This window comes from Gymnodraco acuticeps, unplaced genomic scaffold (genome assembly GCF_902827175.1).
Source record: "Gymnodraco acuticeps unplaced genomic scaffold, fGymAcu1.1, whole genome shotgun sequence".
NCBI lineage: Eukaryota > Metazoa > Chordata > Actinopteri > Perciformes > Bathydraconidae > Gymnodraco > Gymnodraco acuticeps.
In genome coordinates this window covers 75,863-92,463 of record NW_022991152.1, presented here as the reverse complement: position 1 = coordinate 92,463, position 16,601 = coordinate 75,863, and the positions used below count along the sequence as shown (strand labels likewise).

The 16,601-nt window shown below is 38.6% G+C and overlaps 1 protein-coding gene across 2 annotated transcripts in view; it reads left to right on the top strand.

Annotated features, from left to right (window-relative positions):
• Positions 1–6,745: 6,745 nt before the first annotated feature.
• sult6b1 (sulfotransferase family, cytosolic, 6b, member 1) overlaps positions 6,746–16,601 on the top strand; it is a 29,726-nt gene continuing 19,870 nt past the window's right edge. Inside the window, exons 1-2 of one of the 2 annotated variants that reach the window (XM_034237289.1) lie at positions 6,749–7,126; positions 15,623–15,735. In XM_034237289.1, coding sequence (XP_034093180.1) covers positions 6,931–7,126; positions 15,623–15,735 — 309 coding nt within the window. In that variant the 5' untranslated portion in view covers positions 6,749–6,930. Of the gene's footprint in view, positions 7,127–15,622; positions 15,736–16,601 lie in introns of both variants that reach the window. The other variant, XM_034237290.1, reaches the window with a different exon arrangement.

The following is a 16,601-nucleotide window of genomic DNA, read 5'->3' as shown; positions in this document are numbered from 1 at the left end:
CTCAAGGAAACACAATAAAATAAATGGATTCAACATTATTTTTAAATGATAAAAATTTATAAATTAATAATGTGCAAACATTTCAAATTTAAATATATAATGAAAACAAAGTTTAGTTTCAAATGATTTCTCACAAAAACCTTTCTAAATTATAGTAAATTGTAAAAAAAAGTTTTAGTAAATATATACGTTTTTCTGCCTAAAATAGTTGAAATTCAACGTAAACTATATCAAACACCACATGGCAACTAACCCATTTGGCCCACTATTTAAATTGACTTTGGTTGAAGTTAATAATATTGATATTATATAGATATATAGATATATAGCATATCATTGATGCAGTCTTTCTGAACACTTGTAAAATAAAATACTGCAAATTAAGAATATTTGTAATGTTCTTCACAGATAGTGCCCTAACTTGAATTTGAAAACACGTGGCAACTTTATTAATACAGCAGATGAAAAGATTTGTGGAAGGATACATTCTCCATGGGCTTCAATGGCTCTCTAGATAAAGGGCGTTTTATGGTTGCTTGTATTATCCTCAGATAGTGGTTTGTTTAAATAACTAGAGACATTTCAATAAATATTGAAAAAAAGGGTAGATACACGGATTGTATTTTTACTTTATGTTGCAACTGCTAAAGGTTAAGCTCCTTTTAGAAACTGCTGTGTAGCTTTAGCAAACATATTACATTATATCTTTATCCATTAATGATATGTTTTATAAATAATCTGGACATGCAAAACAACATAATACAAATTGGCAGATAAATGTACTTAACCAAAGATTTAAGTACGATTGTATCCAGTGCCTTATAGGTTCATGTCAGCTAACTTTCCCAAACACAAGCAAGTGTAACTATACAAAAGTAATGCAGGTTCTTACTGGTATATGTGTCCAGTGAGCATTCAGACTGTTCCAACAGAAAGAAGAGAGAAAGAAGAGGAAGCGTGACAGATTCAAGCGTGGAAATGTGTGTTTTATGATTGGGGCCCCAAGGCACTGTGTGTGTTCATGAGAGTTTTGGTCAAAGTTGAGTGTGTGTGTGTGTGTGTGTGTGTGTGTGTGTGTGTGTGTGTGTGTGTGTGTGTGTGTGTGTGTGTGTGTGTGTGTGTGTGTGTGTGTGTGTGTGTGTGTGTGTGTGTGTGTGTGTGCGTGTGTGTGTGTGTGTGTGTGTGTGTGTGTGTGTGTGTGTAGAATGTATAGTTGCTCATTTGTATGAGATTTTTATATTCAGCAGTTTGTCAAAGTGACATCGAGAGGCCCCCGAGCAACCAACACTGAAATGTAAAGAGAAAGGATGAAGGAGATAGGATTAGGGAAAGAGGACAAAGTTACTAAGAGTGCAGAAACAAAGGAAGTAGTGGAGAAATTGATTCTTTATGTTGGTTAACTACAAATAACTGTTGATTTGGAACTTTAGTTATTAAAATACTACAAGTCAAAGTCAGGTAAACTGCAAAGTATTGCATTTAGTAAAAGTATTGATTGTGCAGGAAAAATATAGGTAACAAACAAATGTAAAACTTATTCCTGTTGCAGTAATGTGTTTGTTGCATAACAAATATATACAAATATAGAACTTAATGGAAACGAAATGGAGTCTTAATAAAACGTATTGTCGCCCAAATTCACCAACCATGTAAATGTTTTTATTCCAACCCTCAAAACAAAGATCTAAAACTGTAAACTTTACTATGAAATAGCAAAAGACATACAAAATCAGAGTCGTTTTTTCCCCATCTGGCATGAAGCAGTCAGCAGACACTGGATCTGTTTCCTGCCACATGTGTTAGCCCTCAGATAAATACAGCATTGACATGTAGGCCTACAATAATACTGCACATAATTACTGTCCAGAACAGAGTGCATGAAGAAAAGACGTGCAGCTCTCAAATCCGCCATAACATCTGGCTCCGTCAAGGACTCGCTGTATATAAGTTCAAGTGTCAGATAATAATGATTATAATAATACGTAAAGTGCCGTATTCATAAACAAAGAGGCGCATTGTGGTGTGTCAGTTCATCCCGGCAGAAATGGTTTTCATCAGACTGAGACGGAGGTTTCTGGAAATACTTCCAGTGGCAGAACCACAAGAGCTCATTCACAGAAAGATTAAATTGCATGATGTCTCATTTGCATATTTAAACAGCATTTCACAACCTTGTTATACGATTTAATTTATTTAATGTAAGTAATGAGTTGGGGAAGTTGCATGGAGCTATCTATTATCTACCCTATTCACGTGTACATCGTTTTTCTCCTCCTCTCTCGACAGAAATCTCCACTTCACTATCACTCACACACACCAAGCTTTCCAGTTTAATTCCTTTCTATATTCTGAAGCTTTTACAAAGGGCTTTGTTCACACAGCATTCACAGCCTGATTTATAGAGCATTCAATAACTAGAAACAGGCAGCAGATGCCTATTTCATAGGGCTGTTGACAGGATTTTCTGATTTATGGAGTGAAACAAAAGGATATCTTAAATCACCACAGTTCACCACATTGACTCTGTCACGTCAACACAACGAAACAATAATTCATCCAATGTTCAAATTTCTGTTGTGCAAAACAGTCAGTATTTAATTACATAATGAGTCATTTGAATATTTCACATAACATTTTTTTATCAGTACTATTTTGTCGCCTATATTAATCGTCTGAATTTTACAAAACACATGTACCTCATATTCAATATGTACTTTGACGACAATCAATACTTTTACTATACAGCTACTGATAATAGTGTTTTCTTTTACTTGAATGCAGGACTTTTTCTTTGGTGTTTGTACTTTTACTGCTGCAAACAATCCGGTATCTTCTTCAACCCTTGATGTGTTGAATAAACAAAAAATGACCCCATTTTAGTCATGGGAAATGTAGGATCCAGTGTTTTTGGTGCTTGACCTTTCAGATGTTGTTGGAGCAGAAATTAAAGAGTTTTACAATTTTTTACGCTTTGGTAATTTTTAGGGAAATGTTGTAATATTGCAACGTTGGCCTTAGGTGGGAGCATCATTTCTGTATTTCTACTCACATTGTCTGAATATATTGAACAACTAAGGGTTAATTTGCAGGATTGATTGCTTACTTAGTCCTATATCAGTATATACAGCATGAATAATAATCACACATCAGTCATATATGTTATGAATAGTCATTTATTAAATAGTAATGCAATGGTAGTCCCAAAAACAGTTCCTGTCATCGGAAAAGCACAGACGGACGTCACACTTGCTGCATTGCGTGTTTGTGTGCCTGTAAATGACATCCTCTGTGGTATCTGGACCAGAACAATCAGTATTGGGACTGATCAAATCTTTTTTCAGCCAGCGATACCTGTCACAGGTTTATTTGGTTGGGGCTCTATGTCATAATCACTGACTGGGCGGTCATTGGGTTGTTGGTTTTCTTTGTCCACTTGTCCACAGGCATCTTCATCTGCCTGTTCTTCACTTATAGCAGTGTCACTGTCCTCTGATTCCATCTCAAAATCACTTTCTCCTTTTTGGATGGCATCACATCCTGCACACTGACTCGAGGACCTCTCTTTGCTGGTGGCATTCTGAAATGGAAAAAGTCATTAATAAATATGTATCAATAATACATATGCTTATTGCATTGTAATAGATTACCTAAATGAATAGATAGGGTGGTGGGACAAGTGTTCATTCTGTCTGGCTTAGCCTATTATCATACTAAAAGGAATGCATGCACCACCCCCCCTTCCAGGTGTCCCGATGCAACAAGTACCTGAATCCTATTTACATTCTACACTTGAGTCACACAATACTACCTGGCTTAGCCTATTATCATAATAAAAGGAATACCTACACCCACACATGCAGGTAAACCAATGCAACAAGTCACACAATGCTGTCTGGCTAATGATAACAGGCTAATTATCATACTAAAAGGGATACACCCAAGTGTCCCGAAACATTTCAGAAAGAACTGTTTCTGCCAGAACCAGAGAAGAGTTAAATGTATTTGTGTAACTAATTAACTGATAAGATACAAGTAGAGTTTAAATAATTCAATAATGTATTAATTTATTCAATTCTGGTCTTGATTCTAAATCTTAACAGAGGACACATTTAGAACGTAGTTATAGTGAATTATCAAAGACATTATATTTCTATTAGTGTTTTATATCCATATGTAAATCTCCATGACAGGTGCACGTGCTATTTTAACCACACTGACCCAGTGTCGTAATATTACAACAAAGACATAAGCTGCTCAAAATCAAATGTGATGAATATATTTCACAATAACTGAATATGTACATGTTCTAATCTAGACATTGTAATAATGACAACAAATATATATTTGTGTTTGACTGTACCTGTGTCTGTTTTTCTTTTGAACGACTTATCTCAGCTGCCGGCTACTGGGTACCAGAAAAGACCTCTCTGTCTATGCTGGCCTTACGGCTGCCAAGAAATTGGTTGTTATGAGGTGGAAACAACCCGACAAGCTATCAGTGACCTGCCGGTTACTGACGTTTCTTGACGTAGTCTACATGGAACTGTCCACTGTACCTGTGATTGGAGTTAAGGAGACCAATATCGGTTTATGGGTGTCGCCAGCTGAAAAATGGAATGAGCGGATCTAACAATCTTAACTGATATAGTTGTTTGCAGTCATTGATCCTGAGAGGTCCTGGGATTGGGGGTGGGAGGGTTTATTTTCCTTAGTTTTGTCCTCTTGTCTGATTGTTGGTATTGTTTATATTTTTTGTAATTTGTGTTGTGATTGTACATTGTATTTTTCTAAATGTGTGTGAATAAAAACATTCGATAAAAAAATATATATATATATTTGAGGCATTTTACTTTCTTGAAACTGACATCCAGTCCAATAAAACATGCTCGTTTGAAGATTTGGAAGTTGTGTGAGAGTATGGCCAGAGGGCAGGACCTTTAAACACATTTAATACCCAATAGCATTGTGAGGCTGAACAAAAGGACCCTTTAAATAGGTAAATGTAGTCTTTTTAAAAAAAAAATCATTTACTGACTTTTTTAGGATAGCTTCAAGTAATGTTGTAAAATTACAACCTGTTTCTGGAAGAGCTCAAAAACTAAGATAAAAACCTCATTGAGCGAGGTAAGTGTATTCTCTGAACCTTGTTAGCAAGTAGATAAGAAAGCACTGAAGGAACAAAGATCAACTTTCTCCAGTTAAACACCTCCAAGACTGAAGCCATTCTTATTGGCACTCCACATCAGGTCCGTTCATCCGCCATCACCAGCATCACCTTCTCCGGTCAGAACATTCCACGCTCATCAACTGTTACCCATCTGGGAGTTAAAATGGATCCTCACCTGACCTTTGAGGCCCACATCAAGCAAATATGCAAGACCTCTTTCTACCACCTGAGAAATATTGCGAAACTCCGCCCCACACTCAGTCTGCCAGATGCTGAAAAGCTTGTCCACGCCTTTGTCTCCTCCAGGCTGGACTACTGTAACGCACTTCTCATTGGGATTCCTAGCAAGAACATCCAGAAGCTGCAATACATCCAAAACACCGCTGCTAGGATCCTGATGAGAGTGCGGAAGTACGAACACATCACACCCATCCTCAAATCACTGCACTGGCTCCTGGTCTCACTCAGGATTGACTACAAAATCACCCTCTTCACTCATCAGTGCATATAGGGAAATGCTCCCTCCTACATCAAGGAATTGCTCACTCCACAAACCTCCACGAGGAACCTACGTTCAGTAAAAGCAAACCTCCTCATCCCACCAAGGACAAAACTGAAGACCATGGGAGACCGAGCCTTCTGCTCCGCTGCTCCGAGACTGTCGCCCTCCCAAACCAGCTGAGGACACCACAGACTGTGGAGGCGTTCAAAAAAGGCCTAAAAACGCATCTTTTTAGAATAGCCTTTAACTAGATTTTTAAATCCCCCACATTATGCCATGCCGGCATGAATGTCACAGCTTTTATTATGTTGTTTTAATTGTTTTTAAATTGTTTTTTTTATTGTTTTTGTTGTTTTGATTCACCCTTTTTAATTTTTAATTTTGTAGCACTTTGAGTTTTGTTTACGCAAATGAAAAGTGCGCTTATAAATCAAATATATTATTATTATTATTATCTTTTAGTCACTTGTCTCTGCAACCCCCAACCGTCTGAGGAAGTTGAAGAATTCCTCTCCCGGGGTTTCCTCCTGCTCTTTTTGTGTTATGGGGGGAGGTTATACTTGACTTACCTAGATTTGGGGGTTTTATGGTTGTTCGGGGTCTGGTTGTTGCTGTGCAGTCCAATGAGCTGTGAGTCTGGTTCTGAGCTGCACAAAAAAAGCGATCACAATCTGTGTGTGTGTGTGTGTGTGTGTGTGTGTGTGTGTGTGTGTGTGTGTGTGTGTGTGTGTGTGTGTGTGTGTGTGTGTGTGTCTGTGTGTGTGTGTGTGTGTGTGTGTGTATGTGTGTGTGAGTGTGTGTGTGTCCCTCCCATTACAGGGATCTCTCACCACTTTCACACACGTCAACATAGTTGTGTGTGTGTGTGTGTGTGTGTGTGTGCGTGTGTGTGTGTGTGTGTGTGTGTGTGTGTGTGTGCGTGTGTGTGTGTGTGTGTGTGTGTGTGTGTGTGTGTGTGTGTGTGTGCGTGTCTGTCTAGTAAAAGAAGGTGGTTCCTGGTGCCTCCCCCTCTTACTACACACATATCCACACATCCACACACACACACACACACACACACACACACACACACACACACACACACACACACACACACACCCACACACACACCCTTCCTCACTCTCAGTGTTACTTGCTCACAGGGCAGCTGTAGATGGACGCTGAGCTGCACAGAAATCAGCGTTTCTCCTTTTTCCTGCTTTTTCTTTGTGGGTTATTTTTGAAGTTTAATTGATTATTTTCCACACTGTACTGAATCAGGATGAACACCAACGACTTCAAATCCAACGTGCAGTCCAGTCTGCAGAGGGCAAAGGACGTGAGCGATGAGGAGAAGCTGTACAGATACAAAGGGGTGCTGTACCCGCAGCTTCTCTCCCCCGAGGAGAACCTCAAGGCTCTGGAGAACTTCAAGGCCCGAGAGGAGGATATCATGCTGGTGGCATACCCCAAGTGTGGTGAGTGACTCTACAAGGGAATAGGGGGAACACATTATTAATATATATCGTTAGGAAACTTCCCTAGTTCATTCATTACGTTGAGAGAAATATTTTTTGTATGACAAGTTTTCTGAAATCTTATGTTTAAATATGCAAATGCAGCATTTTGTTGTTAAAATTGTGCTCATTTGATAAAATTCCTGTATAGAAATGTGAACATTGGATAAAGTCGCGTTCAAAGTTCTTGTTTTGTCCACATGACTCCAACCTGTTTACAGTTTTTGGATATGTCTTCATATTACTCTATAAATCAGAATAATTCAGAATATACTGTCATGAGCCATGAAACATGCATTTTCAGCCTGTTTTTAGTCATAGAAATGCTCTATAAATCAGGCTTTGAATGACATGTGAGCAAAGCCCGTTGTTAAAAGCTTCAGAATATAGAGAGGAATTACACTGAAAGTTTGGTGTTTGTAAGTCTTACCGAAGTGGAGACTTCTGCTGAGAGAGGAGGAGAAAACACTTCTTTTTTTTTGTTAAACGGCCTTTAAAGGTATTATTGCAAAGTTCATACATGTTGTACACACTACAGGTGAATAGGGTAACTATACCTGTATATCACCATGGAAACCTCCCCAGTTTGTAACTTACATTAACACAATTATTTTATGTATTATAACCTTTCTGAAATGTTTAGTTTAGATATGCAATGTGTGATCATTTTAGTACAAATTTGAACATTGTATAAAGCCAATTTTTTACATATTAAAGAGGCGATTCCATATTTCTCTTTTACTCCATGACGTCAAAACAATTTTGTAATTCAGGAAAAAATCTGGACTCATTTGGGTGAAGTTCTCTCATTGGCTCATTGATGAATCTCTTACTTCTGCAAAAACAGAAAATCAACATTTTTGAATCTCATGTTTTTATTAACCTGTAAGTATACAATACAAAATAAACTGAGGTTTGCAGCCCTGTAAGACTTTAACATCCACGTATATCCAAGTCAAACCATAGAGTGGTGAGAGTCTTTTTGATTTTGCAAGTACATTATTTAGGTATTTAAATTGTTTAATGAACTGTGCTTTGAAAATGTAATTCAACATTTTTGCTAAATACATTTATTGGATCAGATAGATTTAAACTTCATGTCGGTCAGGATGCAGTTATCATTAAGACTAGCTGGGGGAACCTGGCTCTGCCTAAACTCTCTCTGATGAATGATCCCTTTGTTTAATCTGCAAACAAACAGATCATTAAAATCTGTTTTAGTGGGGGTTGTGTCGGTGTGCGGTTGCCACAATAAAATCCGAGCAGGTTTTTTACTTAAGGAAATAGACTGTTGTGTAATGTCGAGATCAACAGGAAGCTGTGGTTAAAAGGAAAAAAGTCCTGTGTGTCCTCCTTTACACTTGAGTTGATGAGTTGTTACACATACCTACATCTCACCAAGCAAGATGAACAGGACAACCCGTCAGGGCAGTTTTAGTGCAGAGAAAAGTAGTGAAGCTAAGCTATGATCCTTACGGATTTACACCCCATAAATCCCCTTGTACCTCGGAAGCTGCTCGGATTTCCATCCTCATTTTATTGGCGGCAACAAGGACAAATAGGCTGCAACACCCCGAATACATTCTTAAGGAGAAATGCGCTTCAGTGGCGAAGTCAAATAAAAAACACATCAGGAAATCCCCCCTTAAATACTATAAATGAAAAACTGTTCTGCAGAAAGTCAAAAGAAAAACACCTCGGAGAGCGGGAGCGCTTGATTTATGAATCAAAGAAGTAGACTTTCCAAGAGAGTGTTTGTTTTTATAAAGGGAAGTACATTTGGTCTTTTATAAAAGATTTGAGTTGACTGGACATGCAGGGTTTTTGGTTTCTGTATGTCCAGATTTCTTGCTAGAAATCTTTCTGTTTAGTCTTGCACGTTTCTTCACAGCAGTTTCATTCCATAGCTATGCCTGTTTTTGTTTTTATAAATTTGGAGTCTGCAGCACATTTCTCCCAATGGAAATATGTTGCCGTTGTTGGCCACTATATTTGAAATTAAAATCAACTTGTAAATTGAGTTAGCATGGCAGTGGACAGCTGGGACTGTTTTGAAACACTTGTTGGTGCATTCAAGGAGGCAAGGCCATTTTATTTATAGCAGCTTTCAGCACGCGACAATTCAAAGTGCTTTACAAAATAAAAACAAAAGACATTTAAAGGTGGGGCAGGTAATTCTGGAGAAACCAGCTTGAGTGAGCTAGAATTTGAAAATACACAGCCGGAAAAAATCTGCCACTTCCTTACAGAGCCCCTCCTCCAACACACACGAACGCGCACATGACCAATGAGGGCACGAGATAAGTTTGTGCACAGATGGAAGGCTGACAGGCAGGTAGGCCATCCAGTTATTTTAGCCGGGCCGGCTCAGATGATTGGTCGAGCTTTTTACAGTACCACATCTTCCACAGATGACGTTTTTTGTCAAAGCACTTCAGATATTCATTGCTATCGGGATGTTAAGAGCATTCCATGGAATATAACAACAAGTGTATCTCGAGCCGGTTTCTCAAACTTACCTACCCCACCTTTAAGAATAAATACAGCATAAACACATTATTAAATGGCATTTAAAAACAGGCATAAAAAAGCAAAGATAATGAAATAAATAAATAAACACAGCAGGTACAGAATACATGAATAAAAGGCATCCTGCAGTGTGAGTATGAACTCAATTAAAAGCAGCGGCAAATAGATATGTTTTTAGTCTGGATTTGAAAATAGGAAGTGTTTCAGCGGACGTGCACGATTCGGGCAGTTTGTTCCAGATTGTCGGGGCATAATAGCTCACCGCTAAAGGACACACAGACATTTCAGAGATTAGGCTGGAAAAGGTTTTATATACCTGATTTATGATGTCTACAATGAGACAAGGCCTACAGTCAATCTTCTTTATTGTATACTTTTAAAGTCTATCACCATATGTTAAAACATATCATGGTAAAAAGACACCCAGAGCATTTCATTATAGGATTGCAAAGGAGATGATCCAGTTTAGTTTTACAACCCTTTAAAATGTAAAAACGCACTCGTTGCAAAACATGCAAGAACATGAACCCGAAAAAAGTCCAAAAGGTGACGAAAGTTCATTTCCTGTTCCTGTTTCAGCTTTCTGTAAAATCACTGCAGCCTATCAAGAAATAATCGTCCACATTATATCCTGATTAAACAGGAAACATTCAATGTGTCACCAAGAGAAGTAATATACATTTAAAGTAAAATGTCACTACTGTATATCCCAGTTTTCTAGCACTAAAAGATGCTTTTAAATCAGATGTACTTCACACATTTCTCTATGTTTTTTAACTGTAATTCTTATTTCCCGTATATACATTTTTCTTGCAAACTTTTGACTTTTAATTAAAATTAGTTTCTACAGTAGTTTTTATAGTATTTTTATATCTGCTCTAATTCATTTCGTATTCCTCTTACATTACATGTCACTTGTTAGACGCTTTTATCCAAAGCGACTTACATACTCAATACTGTGGACAATCCCCACAGGAGCAATTTGGGTTGAAGTGTCTCAGGGACACAACCACATGCTGACTGCAGTGGGGTTTGAACCTGTGACCCGCTGATCAGAACACCAACGGACAACCCACTGCACCACACACCTCTTACTGTGTTTTATGTATGCACCATGCACCAAAGCAAATTCCTTGTCTGTGCAAACCGACATGGTTTCAAACATTGAATACATTAAATGCTTTGACAATAAATACATACAAAAATGTCATCTGTGGAAGCCGTGGCGCTGTAAAAAGCACGACCAATAATAATAATACTTTTCATTTGCGTAAACAAAACTCAAAGTGCTACACAATTAAAAAGGGTGAAACAAAAACAACAAAAACAATAAAAACAATAAAAAACAATTTAAAAACAATTAAAACAACATAATAAAAGCTGTGACATTCATGCCGGCATGGCATAATGTGGGGGATTTAAAAATCTAGTTAAAGCTAAAAAGACGCGTTTTTAGGCCTTTTTTGAATCATCTGAGCCGGCCCGGCTAAAGTAACTGGATGGCCTACCTGCCTGTCAGCCTGCCATCTAGGCACAAACTTATCTCGTGCCCTCATTGGTCATGTTCGTGTGTGTTGGAGGAGGGGCTGTAAGGAAGTCTGAAGGGGCAGATTTTTTCCAGCTGTGTATTTTAGCACACTCGAGCTGGTTTCTCCATTCTTACCTACCACCTTTAACCTCTAAAAAGCTACTTCATTGTCTCTCTGCAGCAGCTCTGGGTTCTGCGGTGTATCTACAACACCTGAGTGAATGTGCCGATGATGTATTGAGATTTAAAAGCACCTCATCTATCTCCTTCTCCTGAAGTCACAAAGTGCTCACAGAAGAAAAGCGTTGTCACATTCCTGCTGTCGCCGCGCTGCCTTCCAGGAATGTGACGTGATTTCTTTCAGGGATTTGTGTTTACTTTCGAGAGACTTTTTTTTGCACACTAAAACAGATGAGTTAATTGCCGTTTGGGGGAATGTTAGATTGAACACACACTGATCACACATGCATTTATAGGGGCCCATTTGGTCTGGGGCCCGCACGGGGAGAGCGGCTATTCATCGGCTCTTTTTATGTGTCCCCTTTTGATGCTACAGGCATTTAAATTACGCAGCAGATAATGGCTTCCTGATGTCTCGCTGATATACGGCGGCAGATAGAGGAGGATTTACCTCGCCTCCACATGCTCATATTTACGGGCTGCTGTCGTTTATAGGCCTGTTATATTTTTCACTGCTTCTCATTCTGCCCCATGTGGCTCTAAAAAGCGTGTTTTATCCAGCCTGTCCTCCTACAAAAAACGACCATATAGGTCGATTGTTCAGCAGCTAAATACGACCCAGAGTCACGTTTTAAAGTGTAGCACCTCTAGTGGTCGTGTAAGAAACAACATGTTCATGTCGATTGCAAACGCTCCGGAGGGTCGTTTATTCACAAATAACCCTCTCTGGAAAATCCTAAATTGTGGAATAGTTTGGCCATTAAAATGCTTTTTTATTAGATTTATAGCGAGAAGTGTACTGGAGAACGTGTACTGTATATGGGGCAGCTTCCATGTAAAGTTAGCGTGGGTGAAAACAGTATTTCCGGTCTCGAAGTTTTCATAATAAAACCGGAAGTATTCCCCACACTGTCAAATGATTACACAGTGATATTTCCATTACTCATCCACTAAAAAACATCAGTTTATTCTTGTTAATTACACAATATTGATTGGTTTAAATTGTGTACAATGCTTTTGTGTTTTTAACCTTCGATTCGGAGAAACAAATTGTTTTTTCGGAGTTTAGACACTACAGAGTGTCCGAAGACACTACACTACCCAGAATCCCCAGCTATCGTTTGGGACTACAACATCCGCCTTGCTTTACAAACCCCGTGATTAGCCCTCAAGCTCTGTGATTGGATGTTGGAGTGGCAGTGCGACAAGGTTACGCCGAGTGTCAAACAGCTCTTTGAAATGGAATGGAACCACGCCAGACTAGCCAAAACTGGATTTGGACGGGTCCAGCCCAGCCCTCCCCTCCCAGAATTACACATGCTGGCTATTGTATGTTTCGCAACATGTTCTATGCACGTCTCTACTGGGAATTGTAGTTTTAAGTTTTTGTATTTCTCACAATTAGAAGTTGCCAGTATTAAACTGTATACATCCCTGGAGGTTTAGGGGATACGAAACACATTGGTGCTATCAAATTTAAAACATATAATTAATACATGGGTGAAAATAGCTTGTGTCCATAATGGGCAGCATTAATATACCCACATGACAGCTAAGGTCAGAAGAGCTTTATTTAACAGCTGGTCTTATGTCTGTGACCCCTCCTGTTGTTCATTGATAAGCCTGAAACATGCACTTGTCAAGGTTCAGGGGCACATTTAGCAAATATGGCAGTAGCCTTCGATCATCTTAAGATAAGATACTTTATTGATCCCAAGTTGGGAAATGTTTTTGTTACAGCAGCATGTACTACTTTGTTCTACTCCACTACAATTCAGAGGTTAACCTGGTATTTTTACTCCACTACATTTATTTTTGTTACTTTGCAGATTCTGATTAATGATGTGAAATATAAACAACCCTTAAATCAGACTTTAGTTACACCTGAGTCAAATTCAGCCTTATCAGTTTGTCTGTTTTGCACATCCTCCTGTTAATATCTTTGGACGTCCTGCACTAAACTGTTTTATTGTAGAGATCACTACAGTATCTTCTTGATATTTTCTATTCTATATTTTTATCATTGACCCCTATTTTGTATGTAGGTTACTCTTAATATGTAAATGTTTTCATCAAATATAACTTATTCAACAACTAAATTCAATAACGTGCTTTTTTTTAAGGTGCGGTTTAAAAAAACAGTGGTCTAGTTAATAAAACATAATAATATCAAACATAATATGACTATTAACTTAAAATTGAAATTAAAACAGAACGGTAAAGGAAAATACAGTTTCAGTCTCTCGATGTGAAGCTTATGCATTGTACCATGAACTTGTATAGACCTGTAACAGTCAACTGCATGACGAGTTGGAAAGGTAGTTCAGAAAATCAGTAATATCTTTAAAAACTACAAAAAAATCCCTTTCTATCAGCTGTGCACCGTTATGGTGTAAATACAGACTATCTACTAATTGGATCAAATATAAAAGTCAGCCGAATTAGTGTTGATACTGCAAGGAGACGTATTGTGTGAAAAGAAATGGAAGATGTTGTTTAATTGTTGATATGTTATGGTCCACGTCACGTATTCAGTTTTGGCGGCATCTCTTCCAGTTTGTCAAAAGGTCTTCTGATCAGGGCTCTATAAATACATATCTACGGCAGATATGTAATATGTAATGCAGCCGAACCGTGTATTACAATGCCGTTATGTGATGACTTTCAAAGAGAAAAGCAAGAACACTCGGAATAAAGTGTTATTTTATTTTTTTAAAATGTTTTCCGATTTCATATCACATAAACACCATATCCCGACGTGCATTGCGGCGTGATTTTAGCCTATCAAAACCTCTGAAAAAATAAATGTGTCTCTCAGAATCGAAAGAGAAAAACCTATGGGAAAAACACAAAAGCATTGTACACAATTTAAACCAATTAATGTCGTATAATTAACGAGGATAAACTGATGTTTTTTAGTGGATGAGTACTGCAGATATCACTGTTAAATCATTTGATCATTGGTTTTATTATGAAAACGTCGAGACCGGAAATACTGTTTTCAACCCGTAACTTTACATGGAGGCTGCCGCATATACACGTTCTCCTGACGAAACCTCAAATCATCTTCGTAATAGCTATCAAACTATAGATCCTACATATCGACTGGACGTGGATTCTAAAAGTACAATATATATTTCTCGCTAGAAATCTAATCAAAAAGCGTTTTAATGGCCAAACAATCCTACAATTTAGGATTTTACAGAGAGGGTTATTTGTGAATAAACGACCCTCTGTAACGTTTGCATTCAACGGGAGCACTAGAGGCCGACAACTTTAAAACTTAATTATAGGTCGTATTAAGCGCTTGAACAATCGACCCATTTGGTCGTATGAGTTGGAGGACTTGTTGGTTTTATCATCACTTTCTGTCCCTGCCAGATAACAAAGACATGAAATACCTCTACTTTAAACCTTTTTGGACTTTAACTGATTCAGACTACTCAATAAACTTTTTTTTTTTCTAAAAGTCAGCTCTTTGAGCGCCATAATGCAAATTCTTGGGTTGTATTTGTTAGTGTGTGTCAGCAAAGATTACAGAAAAGCTACTGTTCATATTATAATGAAACACGTGGCTGTATGAAATACTTAGATGTGGATGTATTTAAGACACCTTTAAAAATCAATATCCGTTGAAGTGTAAGCTATATGTTTTATCCACCTTTAAACTTTCTTTACTTCAAATTCACAAAAGCAGCAATTTGACCTAGCAGGACGCAGGAGATTCTGGTTTGTTTATTATGTTTTCTACTTATGTAAACAGTGTGTGTGTGTGTGTGTGTGTGTGTGTGTGTGTGTGTGTGTGTGTGTGTGTGTGTGTGTGTGTGTGTGTGTGTTCCTGTGTGTGTGTGTGTGTGTCTGTCTGTGTCTGTGTGTCTGTGTCTGTGTGTGTGTGTGTGGCGTAGCATTACTATACTTGTGGGGACCTAAATCTGTTTACACAGTCACGTGTGGGGACTCGCCTCCCTTATGGGGACAAATTGGAGGTCCCCATGAGGGGAATCACTAATTTTAGGGTGAAGACTTGGTTAAGTTTAGGCATGTGTTGCTTAAGGTTAGGATAAGTCTCCAGGAAATGCATGTAAGTCAATGAAATGTCCCTTGAAGTGATGTATACATGGTGTGTGTGTGTGTGTGTGTGTGTGTGTGTGTGTGTGTGTGTGTGTGTGTGTGTGTGTGTGTGTGTGTGTGTGTGTGTGTGTGTGTGTGTGTGCGTGTAGGTTTTAACTGGATGGTGGGGGTGGTGAGGAAGATTATCGCGGAGGTCACGGGGGTGAAAACGGAAGCCAGGATGCCGCCGCTGATAGAGTTTTTTGGACCAGAAATGTTAAAGGTATGTGTGTGTGTGTGTGTGTGTGTGTGTGTGTGTGTGTGTGTGTGTTTGTATGTGTGTGTTAATTTGATTATTATTTTCTCATGCCAAGTTCTACTTTCACTCCACAACATGTTTCTGACAGCTGCAGTTACTAAACTAATCACGATTTTTGTCAAAGTTTATAAAATGTCAGCTGGAAAATATTAGTTATAATGTTGATGTAATATATACCTGTACTTTAGTCTGGGACATTTTTAACTCCTGATAACACTTTTACTGGAGGAACATTTTCAATGAAGAAGTTTTACTTGCAACAGGGTATATATATATATTATATATGTATAGTGTTAGTACTTTTAATGCAGCAGCAGGAAGATTGTGTTTATGTTTTAGAGTCGTGCAGAGAGAGGAGATAAAGTCTGTCTGTGTTTCTGTGGAGTCTCCACTATCAGATGTTATCTAACAGAGCCCTCGGGCTGCCTCGCTGGCCGTCCGAGGCCGTGGCGCATTTCCATTAGGACCTGGGGTAGCAACTCAGTGTAGGCAGGGCGATCGGCTTTTTGGCGGGCTTTTTGGGTGGAGCGACGCTGGGTAAAACTGCAGTGGCGTCATCTTCAATGCGACACAACTCACAAAACTATCCCTTGCCAAGCTGGCTCTTAAAACCCTTCCCAGCCACTGGACGGCTGACAGCAGAACATGTGGTATACAACAAGAACATTTGCAGCGCACGGGTAGTGGTTGAAAACGCATTTGGTAGACTGAAGGGAAGGTGGCGTTGCCTCATGAAAAGAAATGACTGTGATGTGAAACTTGCGAAATCCATGGTGCTGACATGCTGTGCGAGAGTCATGGAGAGGACTATGATGATGGGTGGAATGCAC